This window comes from Apodemus sylvaticus, chromosome 1, assembly GCF_947179515.1.
Source record: "Apodemus sylvaticus chromosome 1, mApoSyl1.1, whole genome shotgun sequence".
NCBI classification, from domain to species: domain Eukaryota; kingdom Metazoa; phylum Chordata; class Mammalia; order Rodentia; family Muridae; genus Apodemus; species Apodemus sylvaticus.
The window spans coordinates 32,565,604-32,579,409 of record NC_067472.1 but is presented as its reverse complement, the minus strand read 5'-3'; the positions used below and the strand labels follow the sequence as shown (position 1 = coordinate 32,579,409).

Here is a 13,806-nt window from a genome sequence, read left to right as displayed (position 1 = left end):
CAAAAGATGTATCCAGTAAAGCTGGCACAAGGAACAATTAGCATAACCATTTGGCACAAGGAAGTATAAAATCAACCAGGTAAAAAACAATTTGTGTAACAAATTTGGAAGCTCGAACACAGACAACATCTATCTTCTTGATAAAAACTTTTAAAGAGACTTTAAAGAACGTTTTGTCAAACTCCCCGAGTCTAAATGAGTGTCCATGAATAATAAGTATGAACTGCATCCTGAATCACACCTGGATAAGTTAAGAATGTTGTTTTGGCCAAAGACCTGCCCCCCCCCCCCAGGTGGAATCTGCAAGACAAAAGCAGTTCCTCACAAGCTTCCATTGAGGCATCTCTGAGCTTTGCACTAACTCAAATGTAAATTCTATCTAATTTACCCAACACCCACTTGTTTGGTAAGGACTTTGTATAAGGTTCTTCAGATGTAAATATCTTCTAGTCTGGGCCTATTGTCTCAAATCCACCTGTCTTGCAAGGGTGACTATGAGGTTCAAAAAACAAAAGAAACTTGTACTTTTCATGTGTCACTGGTTAAACTAACCTCTTCTTAATAACATTATATCTTTTAAATTATGTCCAATGACTTATAAGCCAATATACAGTCAAATTAATGCTTTTCATACCATAGTGTCAGAGCCATACTTCATTTATATACTGTTAGGAGGTAAATGTAATTACGTAAACGACTGGAGCAAAGCATTGCAGAATTTTCTGGCTAGTGAATTACTTCAAGATGGATTCTTTTACATCTTAATTTGCTTGGTTTTAGTCCTGGCTACTAAGAAGGAGGAGAGTTTAGGAGGAAAGCAAATTGCCAAGTGAGATTTTCAGCTTCTGAATAGAGGTGTTCGGAATGCCTCAGGAGACACTTCTTGCCTCAGTCTGTAAAACTTTGTCTCACAGAATCTACTGGAGTCACTGCGGCACCTGATGACTAAGGATATTGAACATTTCTTTAGGTGTTTCTCAGCCCTTTGAGTTTCCTCAGTTGAGAATTCTCTGTTTAGCTCTGTTCCCCATTTTTTTTAATAGGGTTATTTGGTTCTCTGGAGTCTTAACTTCTTAAGTTCTTTGAATATATTGGGTATTAGCCCTCTATCAGATGTAGGATTGGTAAAGATCTTTTCCCAATCTGTTGGTTGCCATTTTGTCCTATTGACAGTGCCCTTTGCCTTATAGAAGCTTTGTAATTTTATGAGGTCCCATTTGTCAATTCTTGATCTTAGAGCATAAGCCATTGGTGTTCTGTTCAGGAACTTGTCCCCCTGTGTCCATGAGTTCAAAACTTTTACCCACTTTCTCTTCTGTTAGATTCAGTGTATCTGGTTTTATGTGGAGGTCCTTGATCCACTTACACTTGAGCTTTGTACGGGGAGATAAGAATGAATCAATTTGCATTCTTCTACATATTGACTGCCAGTTGAACCAGCACCATTTGTTGAAAATGCTGTCTTTTTTCGACTGGATGGTTTTACCAGCTTTGTTAAAGATCAAGTGATCATAGGTTTGTGGGTTCATTTCTGGATCTTCAGTTCTATTCCATTGATCTACCTGCCTGTCACTGTTCCAATAACATACCATGCAGTTTTTATCACTATTTCTCTGTAGTACAGCTTGAGGTTCAGGATACTGATTCCCGCAGAAGTTCTTTTACTGTTGAGAACAGTTTTTGATATCCTGGATTTTTTTGTTATTCCAGATGAATTTGAGAATGCTCTTTCTAACTCTATGAAGAATTACGTTGGAATTTTGATGGGGATTGCATTGAATCTGTAGATTGCTTTCGGCAAGATGGCCATTTTTTCAATATTAATCCTGCCAATCCAAGAGCATGGGAGGTCTTTCCATCTCTGAGGTCTTTTTCAATTTCTTTCTTCAGAGACTTGAAGTTCTTGTCATACAGATCTTTCACTTGTTTTGTCAGAGTCACACCAAGATACTTTATATTTTTCACTATTGAGAAGGGGATCGTTTCTCTAATTTCTTTCTCAGCCAGTTTATCCTTTGAATAGAGGAAGGCCACTGATTTGTTGGAGTTAATTTTATATCCGACCACTTTGCTAAAGTTGTTTTTTAGCTGTAGGAGTTCTCTGATAGAATTTTTGGGGTCACTTAAGTATATTATCATATCATCTGCAAATAGCCATAGTTTGATTTCTTTCTTTCCAATTTGTATCCTTTTGACCTCCTTTTGTTGTTTAATTACTCTAGCTAGAACTTCAAGTACTATATTGAATAGATAGAGAGGGGAAAGCCTTGTCTAGTCCCTGATTTTAGTAGGATTGCTTCAAGTTTCTCTCCATTTAGTTTGATGTTAGCTGCTGGTTTGCTGTATATTGCCTTTACTATGTTTAGGTATGGGCCTTAAATTCTTGATCTTACCAAGACTTTTAACATGAAGGGATGTCAAATTTTGTCAAATGCCTTTTCAGCATCTAATGAAATGATCATGTGGTTTTTTTCTTTGAGTTTGTTTATGTAGTAGATTACATTGATGGATTTCCATGTATTAAACCATCCCTGCATCCCTAGGATGAAGCCTACTTGATCATGGTGAATGATCATTTTGATGTGTTCTTGATTTGGTTTTTAAGAATTTTATTATTTTTGCATCAATATTAATAAGAGAAATTGTTACAAAGTTTTCTTTCATTGTTTGGTCTTTGTTTGGTTTAGGTATAAGCGTTATTGTGGCTTCATAGAACAAATTGGTTTAGTGTTCCTTCTGGTTCTGTTTTGTGGAATAGTTTGAAGCGTATTGGTATTTGGTCTTCTTTAAACGTCTGGTAGAATTCTGCACTACTTTGCACTCTTCTTACACATATGTTGGTATCCATGTACTTATAGAAGTTAAATTACTTTGAAAGTTTAGAACTGACTAAAAAGTAAAGAAAGAAAGAGTAGGGGCTCTGATATTGATGGGGTAGGGACAGAGATAAGATCTGTGAGTAAAACTGCCACTGTGAAAGGCTTATTTCTCAGGTTAGATCACGTACATGCACAAGGCCCCACACTGTTTTCAGCACACATTACACACACACACATACAAGTAAGCATGTTTAAAAAACATTGTGCTCTGGAAGAAGAGTTACCATTTTCTTTAGAGGTGTTGCCATTGATAGATATATTTATTATTCCAATAAATAGCCCCAACTAATAGGCAGACAAGCACCTATAACTCATCTGGCGGGCAGGAATGGACTTGTTGAGAAGACGAAGTTTTTCAGTGAAAGGGAAGGTATGCAACCATAATGTGTTGGAGATTAAATCCAAGTTAAATCCAATAGTGAATTAGTCCTGCATTAAGGAAAGAAATAAAAGGCACGTCTCCTTGGAGTCATGTAACTAAGAGTAAGTCCAGCCTTGAGTTTTCTGTTGTTTTATGAGTCTGAATCTGTGCCTGAAGGCTGTCTTGAGAATCTTTTTAGAACCTGTTTGTCCCTATGTTTCTCTGTGTGTTTCCCAGTGTGTGCCTGTCTGATTATGAGCTGTGGGTCTGAGTGTGTGGTGTCTGTCTGTCTGTGAGTGGGGTGATTGTCCATAATAAACGACCTTGCTGTTTATTGAACAGCAGAGAAAATATCACATGGAGAAGGAATGGGATACTTCACAGAAATCTTTAGCAGAGTTTTAAAAGCATTAAGTCACTGACTCCAATTGATCCCTACTGACTAGATAACAAACATCATTGTTTATGAATCAGTAACCATAAGTGGTTGCTTTCAACCTTTATGGTATGTTTTAGGAAGTTGGTCTCTGCTGCTTTTCAGCAAAGATATACCTACAATATCTAGGTCAAGGGCATGGAACAGTACCTGACGTAAGAATGTAGTTATGCAATAGCTTAAGTTGTACAAGTTGAATACATGGGAAATCCAAGACAAGTAAGGTTGGTTGTTCAGTTGTTCTCCTCAAGGCAAGTTAAATAAACAGGCTGTGTAAACAGTCTGCCAGCAGCCTTAATTCTTAGGTGAAGTCAAGATATATTAATAACTTTAGCTGTGAGGTCCAGGAGAAATTCTAGTCTTTTAGAATGTTACAGATATTCTCAGAATATTATATCACCAGAAGAAGGGACATAGAAAAGGGTAGTGTTTGAAAAATGACCAAATTTTAATTTATATACACTTGAAATTATCAAAAACAAAAAATGTACTCAGACACAGTAACATAAAATTGTAATATTGGCATTTTGAGAGGTGGAGACAGAACAGTCACAGATTTGAAGCTGTCCTGGATTACATAATGAGATCACCCCAACTCACTCTCTTTCTCTTTCCCTCCCTTCCTCCTTCCCCCTCCCTCCCTTCTTCTCTCCCCCTCCCTCCTTCGCTCCATCTCCCACTCAGGGGGAGGGCAAAGCCTTTGAAATACAAAGGTTAAAAAATTGCTATGAGGGCTGGAGAGATGGCTCAGCCCTTAAGAGGGCTCTGCTCTTTCAGAGGCCCTGAGTTCAATTCCCAGCAACCATATGGTGGCTCACAACCATCTAAAATGGGATCCGATTCCCTCTTCCAGTGTGTCTGAGAACGGCTATAATACAGTTGTATACATATTTTTTTTTAAAAAAACTCACTCAGGTCACCACCATCACTGCCGCTGAAGTGCATAGTTTTAAGTACTACTTCTTAAATTTAGCATTAAAAGCACTTATACTTGGAGAGTGTCCTTGGACAGTGACCACAGAGAACATGATTACCACTTCAAATGTGTCAATGGTAAATTAGTCTCTCATTTTCTTTTTAAAGATTATTGTTACATTAACCAAACATATAACCTTAATGGTTGAGGATCAACCTGCTTAGCTTGTCACAAATAGAAAGACGCAAATATTCCTGGTCACTCCAGTAGCAAGATGACAGTAAGCTTATAGAGGGGAGAAAAGAAAAGAAATCCACAAATAAAAAGTGAGTAAAACAGGTTTCCGAGCAGCAAAGTGATTTTCACAAACACTAGAAACCTCAAAAAACTATTGGTCTCCTGTAACTCTTTGCATTTAATTGTAGTGTTAACAAATTGAATTGCAGGATGGTAGATGATTAGAAAGAGAAATAACGTCAGCATGACAGTTGTTGGCAAAATTGATAGCTGCCACAAAAGATACTATGTTGGTTAGGTTTATGTCAACTTAACACAAGCTAGAGTCATCTTTGAAGGGGGACTCTCAGTTGAAAAACAATGCCTCCAAAGCCTGGCCTGTAGGCAGATCTGTATAGGGCATTTTCGTGCTCAGTGACTGATGTGAAAGAGTCCAGCCTATTGTAGCTGGTACACAAGAACATCGGCTGAGCAAGCCAGTAAGCAACAGCCTTCATGGTCTCCACTTTAGTTCCTGCTTCCAGGTTCCTGCCCTGGGTTCCTCATATAGAATGATACATTGCTTCTGTAATTTCCTAGCTAGGGAAGCATTCTTAGTCATTTTAAACAAAATCAGTTCTCTTGAAAGTTCAACTTAATTCTCCCCACCCCTCCCCTCCCCTTCCCTTCCCTTCCTTCCCCTTCCTTCCCTCCCCTCCTCTTCCTTCCCTTCCTTCCCCTTCCTTCCCTTCCCCTCCTCTTCCCCTCCCCTCCTCTTCCCCTCCCCTCCTCTTTACCTTCCCTCCTCTTCCCCTCCCCTTCTTTCCCCTCCCCTCTGTTCCTCTCTCCGCTTTTTACCCTCAACCCCTCAACACAAGTTAAATTAGTCGAGGTTACATATATCTAGTTAGTATATAAATGTATCTACTGTGATAGAATACAAGTTTGACTTTCATTTTTAAATCTATAGAATGAGCACCTAATCTGTAAGTTAGTTATATTTGTTTAATTGAGTGCATATTAGGTATAGATTGGGGAAAAATAAATATATTTGTCTTAACCTTGTGCTATTTCTCTTAGAGGAAGTCCACAAATGAAGGGGATACCTCATTTTAAGGAAGAACATTGTGCCCCAGCATTGAATTTAGAAATGAAGAAAATATTGGATTTGCAAGCCCCCATCATGAGGTACAGTATGTTGGTTAAGTTTGAGATTTTCTGACCACAAAAGACCATGTAGTTGGTTAAATCACATGACAAGAAAATTTATTATTTATAAGTTAATTGTTTGATTATATGAGATGATAACATACTAAAAAGATTCAAATAAAATCATGCATGTAGAGGAAAAGAGGGAGCTGTCACTCTCTATAACATGCATATGTTTCCTGGAAGTACATGTACACTTGAAGGAATGAGAAGCTCTCTGATTCCAGTGTGAAGAAAGGTCATGTGACAAGGCAGAAAGACAGACTAAAACACACAACTCTATTTATACTCAATGATTTTTTTCAGTTTAACTTTATTATTGTAAGTGCTTCATGGCTGACATTTTAGTTATTACTGTCCTTCCCTCTTCATATATGATTTTTGTGAGCAGTACACACCTGTGAAAACAAATGAGAGCCGGGCGGTGATGGCGCATGCCTGTAATCCCAGCACTCTGGGAGGCAGAGGCAGGTGGATTTCTGAGTTCGAGGCCAGCCTGGTCTACAGAGTGAGTTCCAGGACAGCCAGGGCTACACAGAGAAACCCTGTCTCGAAAAAACCAAATCCAAAAAAAAATAAATAAATAAAAAGTAAAAAGACCGAGCATATGACTGTAGTATGGAGCTATTGGGCTATATAAATGTAATTCCTAATTTTTAAAAGACCTCTCTGACTTATAGTTCAAACGAAGGGCTTGTTTCATTGTTTCTTTTGTTAGACTACCACTCACTAGAACAAACAGCAAAGTTGGTATGCGAGCAGTGAGCTGTTGTCATTCCTTATGTACTCGTGCTCTTATTCTTTAGTCCCCACGTGGAGAAGGAAGTCTTTGTTATTTGCTTAAATGAAATTAAACTGAAAAATTTTAGTTTAGTATATTCACTATGTTGATGAAAGATTACTGATCACTTCAGATTTTATTTGCTCAGGATGAAAGCCTTTGCAAGGATATGACTTGGGTAGCTCATTGTGTGAGAGTGTTTGCCTCATAAGCATGGCACCCAAGTACAAACACTCAGTGTGTAGTCACATCCAAGCCTGTCACTCTAGTGCTGACGTAGGCCGTGACAGGATTGCTAGGGGCTGCTGGCTGTCCAGTTGAGTGAAAAAGCCTTCCTCAGGGGACTAAGGCGCAGTGTGACAGAGCAGTACACTCCCTGGCCTCCATATGCCTATACATAGGTATGCATACACCACCACACACTCACACTATTAAAGTAAAATTTAAAAAGACTTACTTGATGAAGGAAGGTATGTGGGCACCAAACAGGGTAGAACAATACAACTTGGTTTTATGCTTCCACCTGGTGATAAAGCCATATAACACATGGAACTAGGATAGAAAGCCTTTACAAAAAGGGTTTCTGGGACCAGATGGGTACTCAGTGGTAGAGCATGTTTTCACCATGCTCACAGCCCAGTGTTCAAATTCTAGCACCACCAAAGGGAAGGGAGGACTTGCTTCCAACTTGTGTGACTTTGCTGGATAGGTTGTCAGCCAGACACAAGCTAAAGTCATCTGAGAAGGGAAGGAGAGCTGTAATTAAGAAAATGCTTCCAAAAGATAGGGTTAGAGACAGTCTATAAAGCATTTTTCTTAATTAGTGATTGATGGGGTAGGGCTCAGCCCATTGTGGGTGGTGCCACCCTTGGGCTGGTGGTCCTGGGTTCTGTAAGAAAGCAGGCTGAGCAGGCCATGAGGAGCAAGCCAGTGAGCAGTGCTCTCCATGGCCTCTGCATGAACCCTTGCCTCCAGGTTCCTGCCCTGCCTGAGTTCCTGTCCTGACTTCTTTGATGATGAAGTGTGAGCCAAACAAACCCTCCCTCCACAACTTGTGTTTGGGTCGCAGTGTTTGATAGAAGCAATAGAAACTCTAAGTAAGACAATGAGTAAGAATAGGGTTCTGTAAATTGAGGTGGTTGGCACTCTCAGTTTTCTCTCAAACTTCCAAAAAAAGAATTATATTTTAGCTGGGCGGTGGTGGCGCACACCTGTAATCACAGCACTCTGGGAGGCAGAGGCAGGCGGATCTCTGAGTTCGAGGCCAGCCTGGTCTTCAGAGTGAGTTTCAGGACAGCCAGGGCTACACAGAGAAACCCTGTCTCAAAAAAGCCAAATCCAAATCCAAAAAAATAAAATAAAATAAAATAAAATAAATTTTAAAAAATAATTATATTTTAAATACCATTAGCTGGTCACATACATACTTCTTGCAAATTCTCTATCCCTATTAACATTTGTAAATGAGAGAGAAGGCCCTGAAAGACTATATAATCAGCTGTTTTCTACTGTCACAGCAATGTAATCATTAAAATTAGGAATAATGTTTATGACTATGCTTATAGAGCAAAAGTACTGTCACATTTATTTTTGATCAGATAAAAAGTAAGGATTATTGTTAAGTATCCACTTTTTGATATTGCTTGAATATAGAGCATTTTAAAAGATGAATATTTGTAATCATGAGTTTTAATAATTGGTTAATCAAATTTACTATTCTACTTCAAACATGTGACAGGATGTGATACATGCATGATATTCCTTACTTACCATATTAATAAAATTCTTTAGAACTCAGTCGGAATCCTAAATTGGAAAATACCCATGTTTGAGAAATGTGAAGCTTGCTATATAATCTGTAAAGCCAACGATGGCCTAGTCTAATTTGAAACACACAAGGACTGTGTTCATGGTTTGGTTTTGTTTTGTTTTATTTTTTTACTTTGAAAATCAAGTATTTACTCCTTTCCCCTTATATAAACCAGACACTCTTTTAATGGAGACTCTCTCTCTCTCTCTCTCTCTCTCTCTCTCTCTCTCTCTCTCTCTCTCTCTCTCTCTGTGTGTGTGTGTGTGTGTCGTCTGTCTGTCTGTCTGTCTCTCTCTCTCTCTCTCTCTCTCTTACTATTTATTCTTTAATCTTTTTTACAGTCCAGACTTTATCCCCCTCCCAGACCACCTCTGACTGTTCCACATCCCACACCTCCTCCCCCCCATCTCCAAGAGGATGATGTCCCCACCCCACCCCCACACCAGACCTCCCCACTCCCTGGGGCCCCAAGTCTCTCCCAGTTTAGGTGCATCTACTCTCACTGAGGCCAGCCCAGGCAGTCTTCTGCTGTATATGTGTCGGGGGCCTCATATCAGCTGGTGTTTGCTGCCTGGTTGGTGGCTCAGTGTGAGAGATCTCAGGGGTCCAGGTTAATTGTGACTGCTGGTCTTCCTATAGGGTCGCCCTCTTCCTCAGCTTCTTCCAGCTTTTCCCTAATTCAGCCACAGGTGTCAGCAGCTTCTATCCATTGGTTGGGTGTAAATATCTGCATCTGACTCTTTCAGCTGCTTGTTGGGCTTTTTGGAGGGCAGTCATGATAGGCCCCTCTTTGTAAGCACCCCATAGTAACAGTGTCAGGCCTTGGGGCCTCCTCTTGAGAGGGATCCCAATTTAGGCCTGTCACTGGACATCCTTTTCCTCAGGCTCTTCTCCATTTTTGACCCTGCAGTTCTTTTAGACAGGAACAATTCTGGCTCTGAGTTTTTGACTGTAGGATGGCAATGCCATCCCTCTACTCGATGCCCTGTCTTCTACTTGATGTGGGCTCTACTAGTTCCCTCTACCCACTGTTGGTGATTTCATCTAAGCGCCCTCCATTTGAGTCCTGAGAGTCTTTCACCTCCTAGGTCTCTGGTAGATTCTAGAGGGTCACCCCACCTCCTACCTACTGAGGTTGCCTGTTTCAATTCTTTCTGCTGGCCCTCAGGGCTTCAGTCCTCCCTCCACCTGCCAATACCTGATCATGCTCCCCTAGTCCCCTCCTTGTCCCCTTTCCTACCTAGGTCCCTCCCATCCCCAAATGTGATTGCTTTTTTCTCCCTCCCAAGTGGAATTGAGGCCTCACTTGGGCCCTTCTGCTTTTTAGCCTTCTTGAGTTCTGTGGGTTATATCCTGGGTATTCTGTACTTTTTTTTGGCTTATTGGCTCTACTAATCCACTTATTAGTGAGTACATACATTAGTGAGTACATACCATGCATGTCATTTTAGGTCTGAGTTTCCTCACTCAGGATATTTTCTAGTTCCATCCATTTGCCTGCAAAACTCTTGATGTCCTCATTCTTAATAGCTGAGTAGTATTCCATTGTGTAAATGAACCACATTTTCTGTATCTATTCTTCTGTTGTGGTACATCTAGGTTGTTTCCAGCTTCTGGCTATCACAAATAAGTTTGCTATGAACATAGTAGAATATGTGCCCCTGTGGCATGGTGGGTTATCTTTTGGGTATATGTCCAAGAGTAGTATAGCTGGATCTTCAGGTAGATCTATTTCCAATTTTCTGAGGACTCTCCAGATTGATTTCCAGAGTGATTGTACCAGTTTGCAATCCTACTAGGATTGGAGGAGTCTTCCTCTTTTTCCACATCCTTGCCAACATGTGCTGTCACCTGAGTTTTTGATCTTAGCCATTCTGATTGGTGTGAGGTGGAATCTCAGGGTCGTTTTGATGCACATTTCCCTGATGACTAAGGATGTGGAACATTTCTTTAAGTGCTTCTCAGCCATTCAAGATTCTGTTGTTGTGAATTTTCTGTTTAGTTTTATATCCCATTTTTTGATTGGGTTGTTTGGTTTCTTTGTTAGTTTTTTGAGTTCTTTATCTATTTTGGATATTAGCCCTCTATTGAATGTGGAGTTAATGAAGATTTTTTTCCCCAAAATATAAGTTACCAATTTGTCCTGTTGTCTATGTCCTTTGCCTTACAGAAGCTTTCATGAGGTCCCATTTATCAATTCTTGATATTAGAGCCTGAACCATTGGAGTTTTGTTTAGGAAAATTTCCCCTGTGCCAGTGTATCTTTTATATGTACTTAAAACTAAGGATGATATTCATAATATTTTAAGAACCAGTACAGCATGAAAAGACATAATTTGTTGGGCTTGACATTTGTACTAAAATTAATTGAGGGTGGCAATTGGGTAGCTTGGGACAAGGCCCATTTTTCAACATTTTGAAGAACTATTCATTAAAAATGGACACCAGCCATTGTTCAACAAGATTTTTACTTTTGATTGAGGTAAATGGAGTATCTTATTTAGATTCTCCTGTGTATGTGTGGGGTGTGTGTGTGACATCTGTTGTTGGCCATCATATTCTTTTCTTAAATAGAAGATTTATTTACTTATTTTGTATATTAGTGCACTGTAGTTGTCTTCAGACACACCAGAAGAGGGCATCTGATCTATTACAGTTGATTGTGAGCCACCATGTGGCTGCTGGGAATTGAACTCAGGACTTTTAGTAGGCCTCTCCCCCTACCCCCTTTTTAATGGTTTCTCAAGAGAGGGTTTCTTTGTGTAGCCTGGCTGTTCTGGGACTTACTCTCTAGATCAACCTGGCCTCAAATTCAAAGAAATTCACTCCCACATGCTGGCATCAAAGGATTATCTTGAAAGGAGATCACTCACTAAACCTGGAGCCCAACGATCTGCTCAGACTGTCTGGTCAGCAGACTTGGGAGATATGCCTATGTATGCTCCCCAACAGTCCAGCACTAGGATCACAGATACAAGCTGCCACACCTAGCTTTTTATGTGGGTACCAGGAACAGAATCTGACCTTTCCCAGGGAGAGAGCATTGCAGAGAGAGGGGCACAGACTGGCAGCTGTGTGACCCTGACTTAGGTTGTTCTTCCAAACATTAGAGGCAGGAAGCACCAACTGAGCTGTCTTCTCAGCCTTCATATACATTTTTTCATTTATTTCACAATTATTTTAAGTGATTGTCTGGTAATCCAACATTGGGATTGTATAATAGTCATTTATGTTGATGGACTTTACTTTTTCTTCTCATTCACATTTTTCTATCTGTATGTCTTGTCAGTTGTCCCAGCTTTTTATTATAGAGATTATGAGCTCTATTAATTTTCAGCCAAACTACATGTGGCTACTGAGTTGTACAGGAAAGGGATTTCTATTGAGAACTCTCAGACAGTGGTAGAGGATGGTTACATGTAGTTCTGTGGTTTCAGTCTGTCGTCCTCTGGATCATTACAGCTGTTTGTTCTTTTTCCTCTTCTATGTCTTCTTCAGTCACACCACTCCATTTGGCCTTAATTTGTTGCCTCAATACTTCTACTTTCTAACCTAGATTAAATTATACTAAAGTTAGAGACAAGCAGCTTTCTGTAAGGATATGATGATCTGCTTTGCTGAAGCATTCTCCTTCCGTTGTTGTTTTGTTTTAGAAGGAAGAGTCTCGTCTGATTCATGGCCAGCCTGGACTAGAGTGTGTAAAGCAGGCTGACTTAAAGAGTTTTAAGGCCTCCTGTCTTACTGATGTTCAGCCATACTTATAGAAGTGTTCTGCCTCCCCCTTCCCTCCTTCCCTCTCCCTCCCTGCTCACCCCCATGTGTGTGTGTGTGTGTGTGTGTGCCCACCTGCCTCTGCCTCCTGAGTGCTAGGATTAAAGGTATGCCCCACCATAGCTAGCTTGCAGAAGCAGTTTTTGAGAGCCCTTATATTTATGCTCACTGCTTTCCCAGTATGCTCTCTTGCAAGGTGACTGACTTGAGTTGCTTGCTTCCCTCCAGTTTGCAGTCTGTCCTGGAAGATCTCCTTGTTGCAACTTCTGATGGACTTCTTCATCTTATTCATTGGGAAGGAATGACAAATGGAAGAAAAGCCATCAATCTTTCTACAGTACCATTTTCAGTAGACCTTCAGTCATCTAGAGGTAGTTATACTTTGTATATAAGGTAGAACCAGTTGTTTAATGTTGGGCATATGATAGTACTACTCAAATATGTGAGATAATACCTTATTATAACCCTACTCTGTTTATGTGTTTTTCATCAGTAGGTTCATTCCTCGGCTTTGCAGATGTGCACATTAAAGATATGGAATACTGTGCCACACTTGATGGATTTGCTGTTGTGTTTAATGATGGTAAAGTTGGATTTATTACACCAGTATCCAGTAGATTTACTGCAGAGGTATGGATTGTACATTTTAAATTATTTTATTTTGCATATATAATTTTGCTTTATTTTTAAATCCTATGTTCTCTTAGTTCACATAATTTTTATTCAAACTATATAGACAGTTGTAGGGTTATTGACTTTATCCTATGGAAAATGACCATTTCCTTCAATGTTCTCCAACCCCAACACACTCATAGTCTTTTCAATAAGGTTATTATCTTAATGAGATTATTATCCATTGTTTATAGATTAGTCAGCATGTAAATTCTATTAATACCAAGCTATATAATATGCCAATGACTCGTTTTTCCTTTTCTGCAGATTTTTATTTACATTAGGAGTTAATAATTGTTTGGTTCTTTATGTTTAGTTATTCTGTGTATATACATGTATGCCTTTGCTTATGCACATATGTGTGTTTGTGTATGTTCAGTGTGTGTGTCTCTCTGTGTGTGTGTGTGTGTGTGTGTGTGTGTGTGTGTGTGTGTGTAGACCAGAGGACATCCTAGGCTTCCATTCCTCAGTCACTCTAATCTTGATCTTTGAAGCAGGATTACTCACTGGCCTAGAGCTTGAAGTAGACTAAACTAGCTAGCTGGCCAGCTAGCTTTAGAGGCCTGCCTGTGCTCACTTTCAGTACTGGAATTACATGTACATAAAACCAAACTTGGCCTGTTACATGTGTTCTGGGGATCAAACTCAGGTCCTAACACTTACAAAGCAAGCACTTTACCCAGTGAGTTGTCACTTAGCCCTGCATTAGCATATTCTTTATGAGCTTGCCTCTTAACCCCAAACTGACTGTCAGT

General features: G+C 39.8%; 1 protein-coding gene across 2 annotated transcripts in view; it reads left to right on the top strand.

Moving 5' to 3' along the window:
• Positions 1-13,806, top strand: part of Ric1 (RIC1 homolog, RAB6A GEF complex partner 1) — a 77,947-nt gene that overhangs the window by 30,298 nt on the left and 33,843 nt on the right. Inside the window, exons 4-6 of one of the 2 annotated variants that reach the window (XM_052187497.1) lie at positions 5,889-5,996; positions 12,608-12,750; positions 12,876-13,009. In XM_052187497.1, coding sequence (XP_052043457.1) covers positions 5,889-5,996; positions 12,608-12,750; positions 12,876-13,009 — 385 coding nt within the window. Of the gene's footprint in view, positions 1-5,888; positions 5,997-12,607; positions 12,751-12,872; positions 13,010-13,806 lie in introns of both variants that reach the window. The other variant, XM_052187487.1, reaches the window with a different exon arrangement.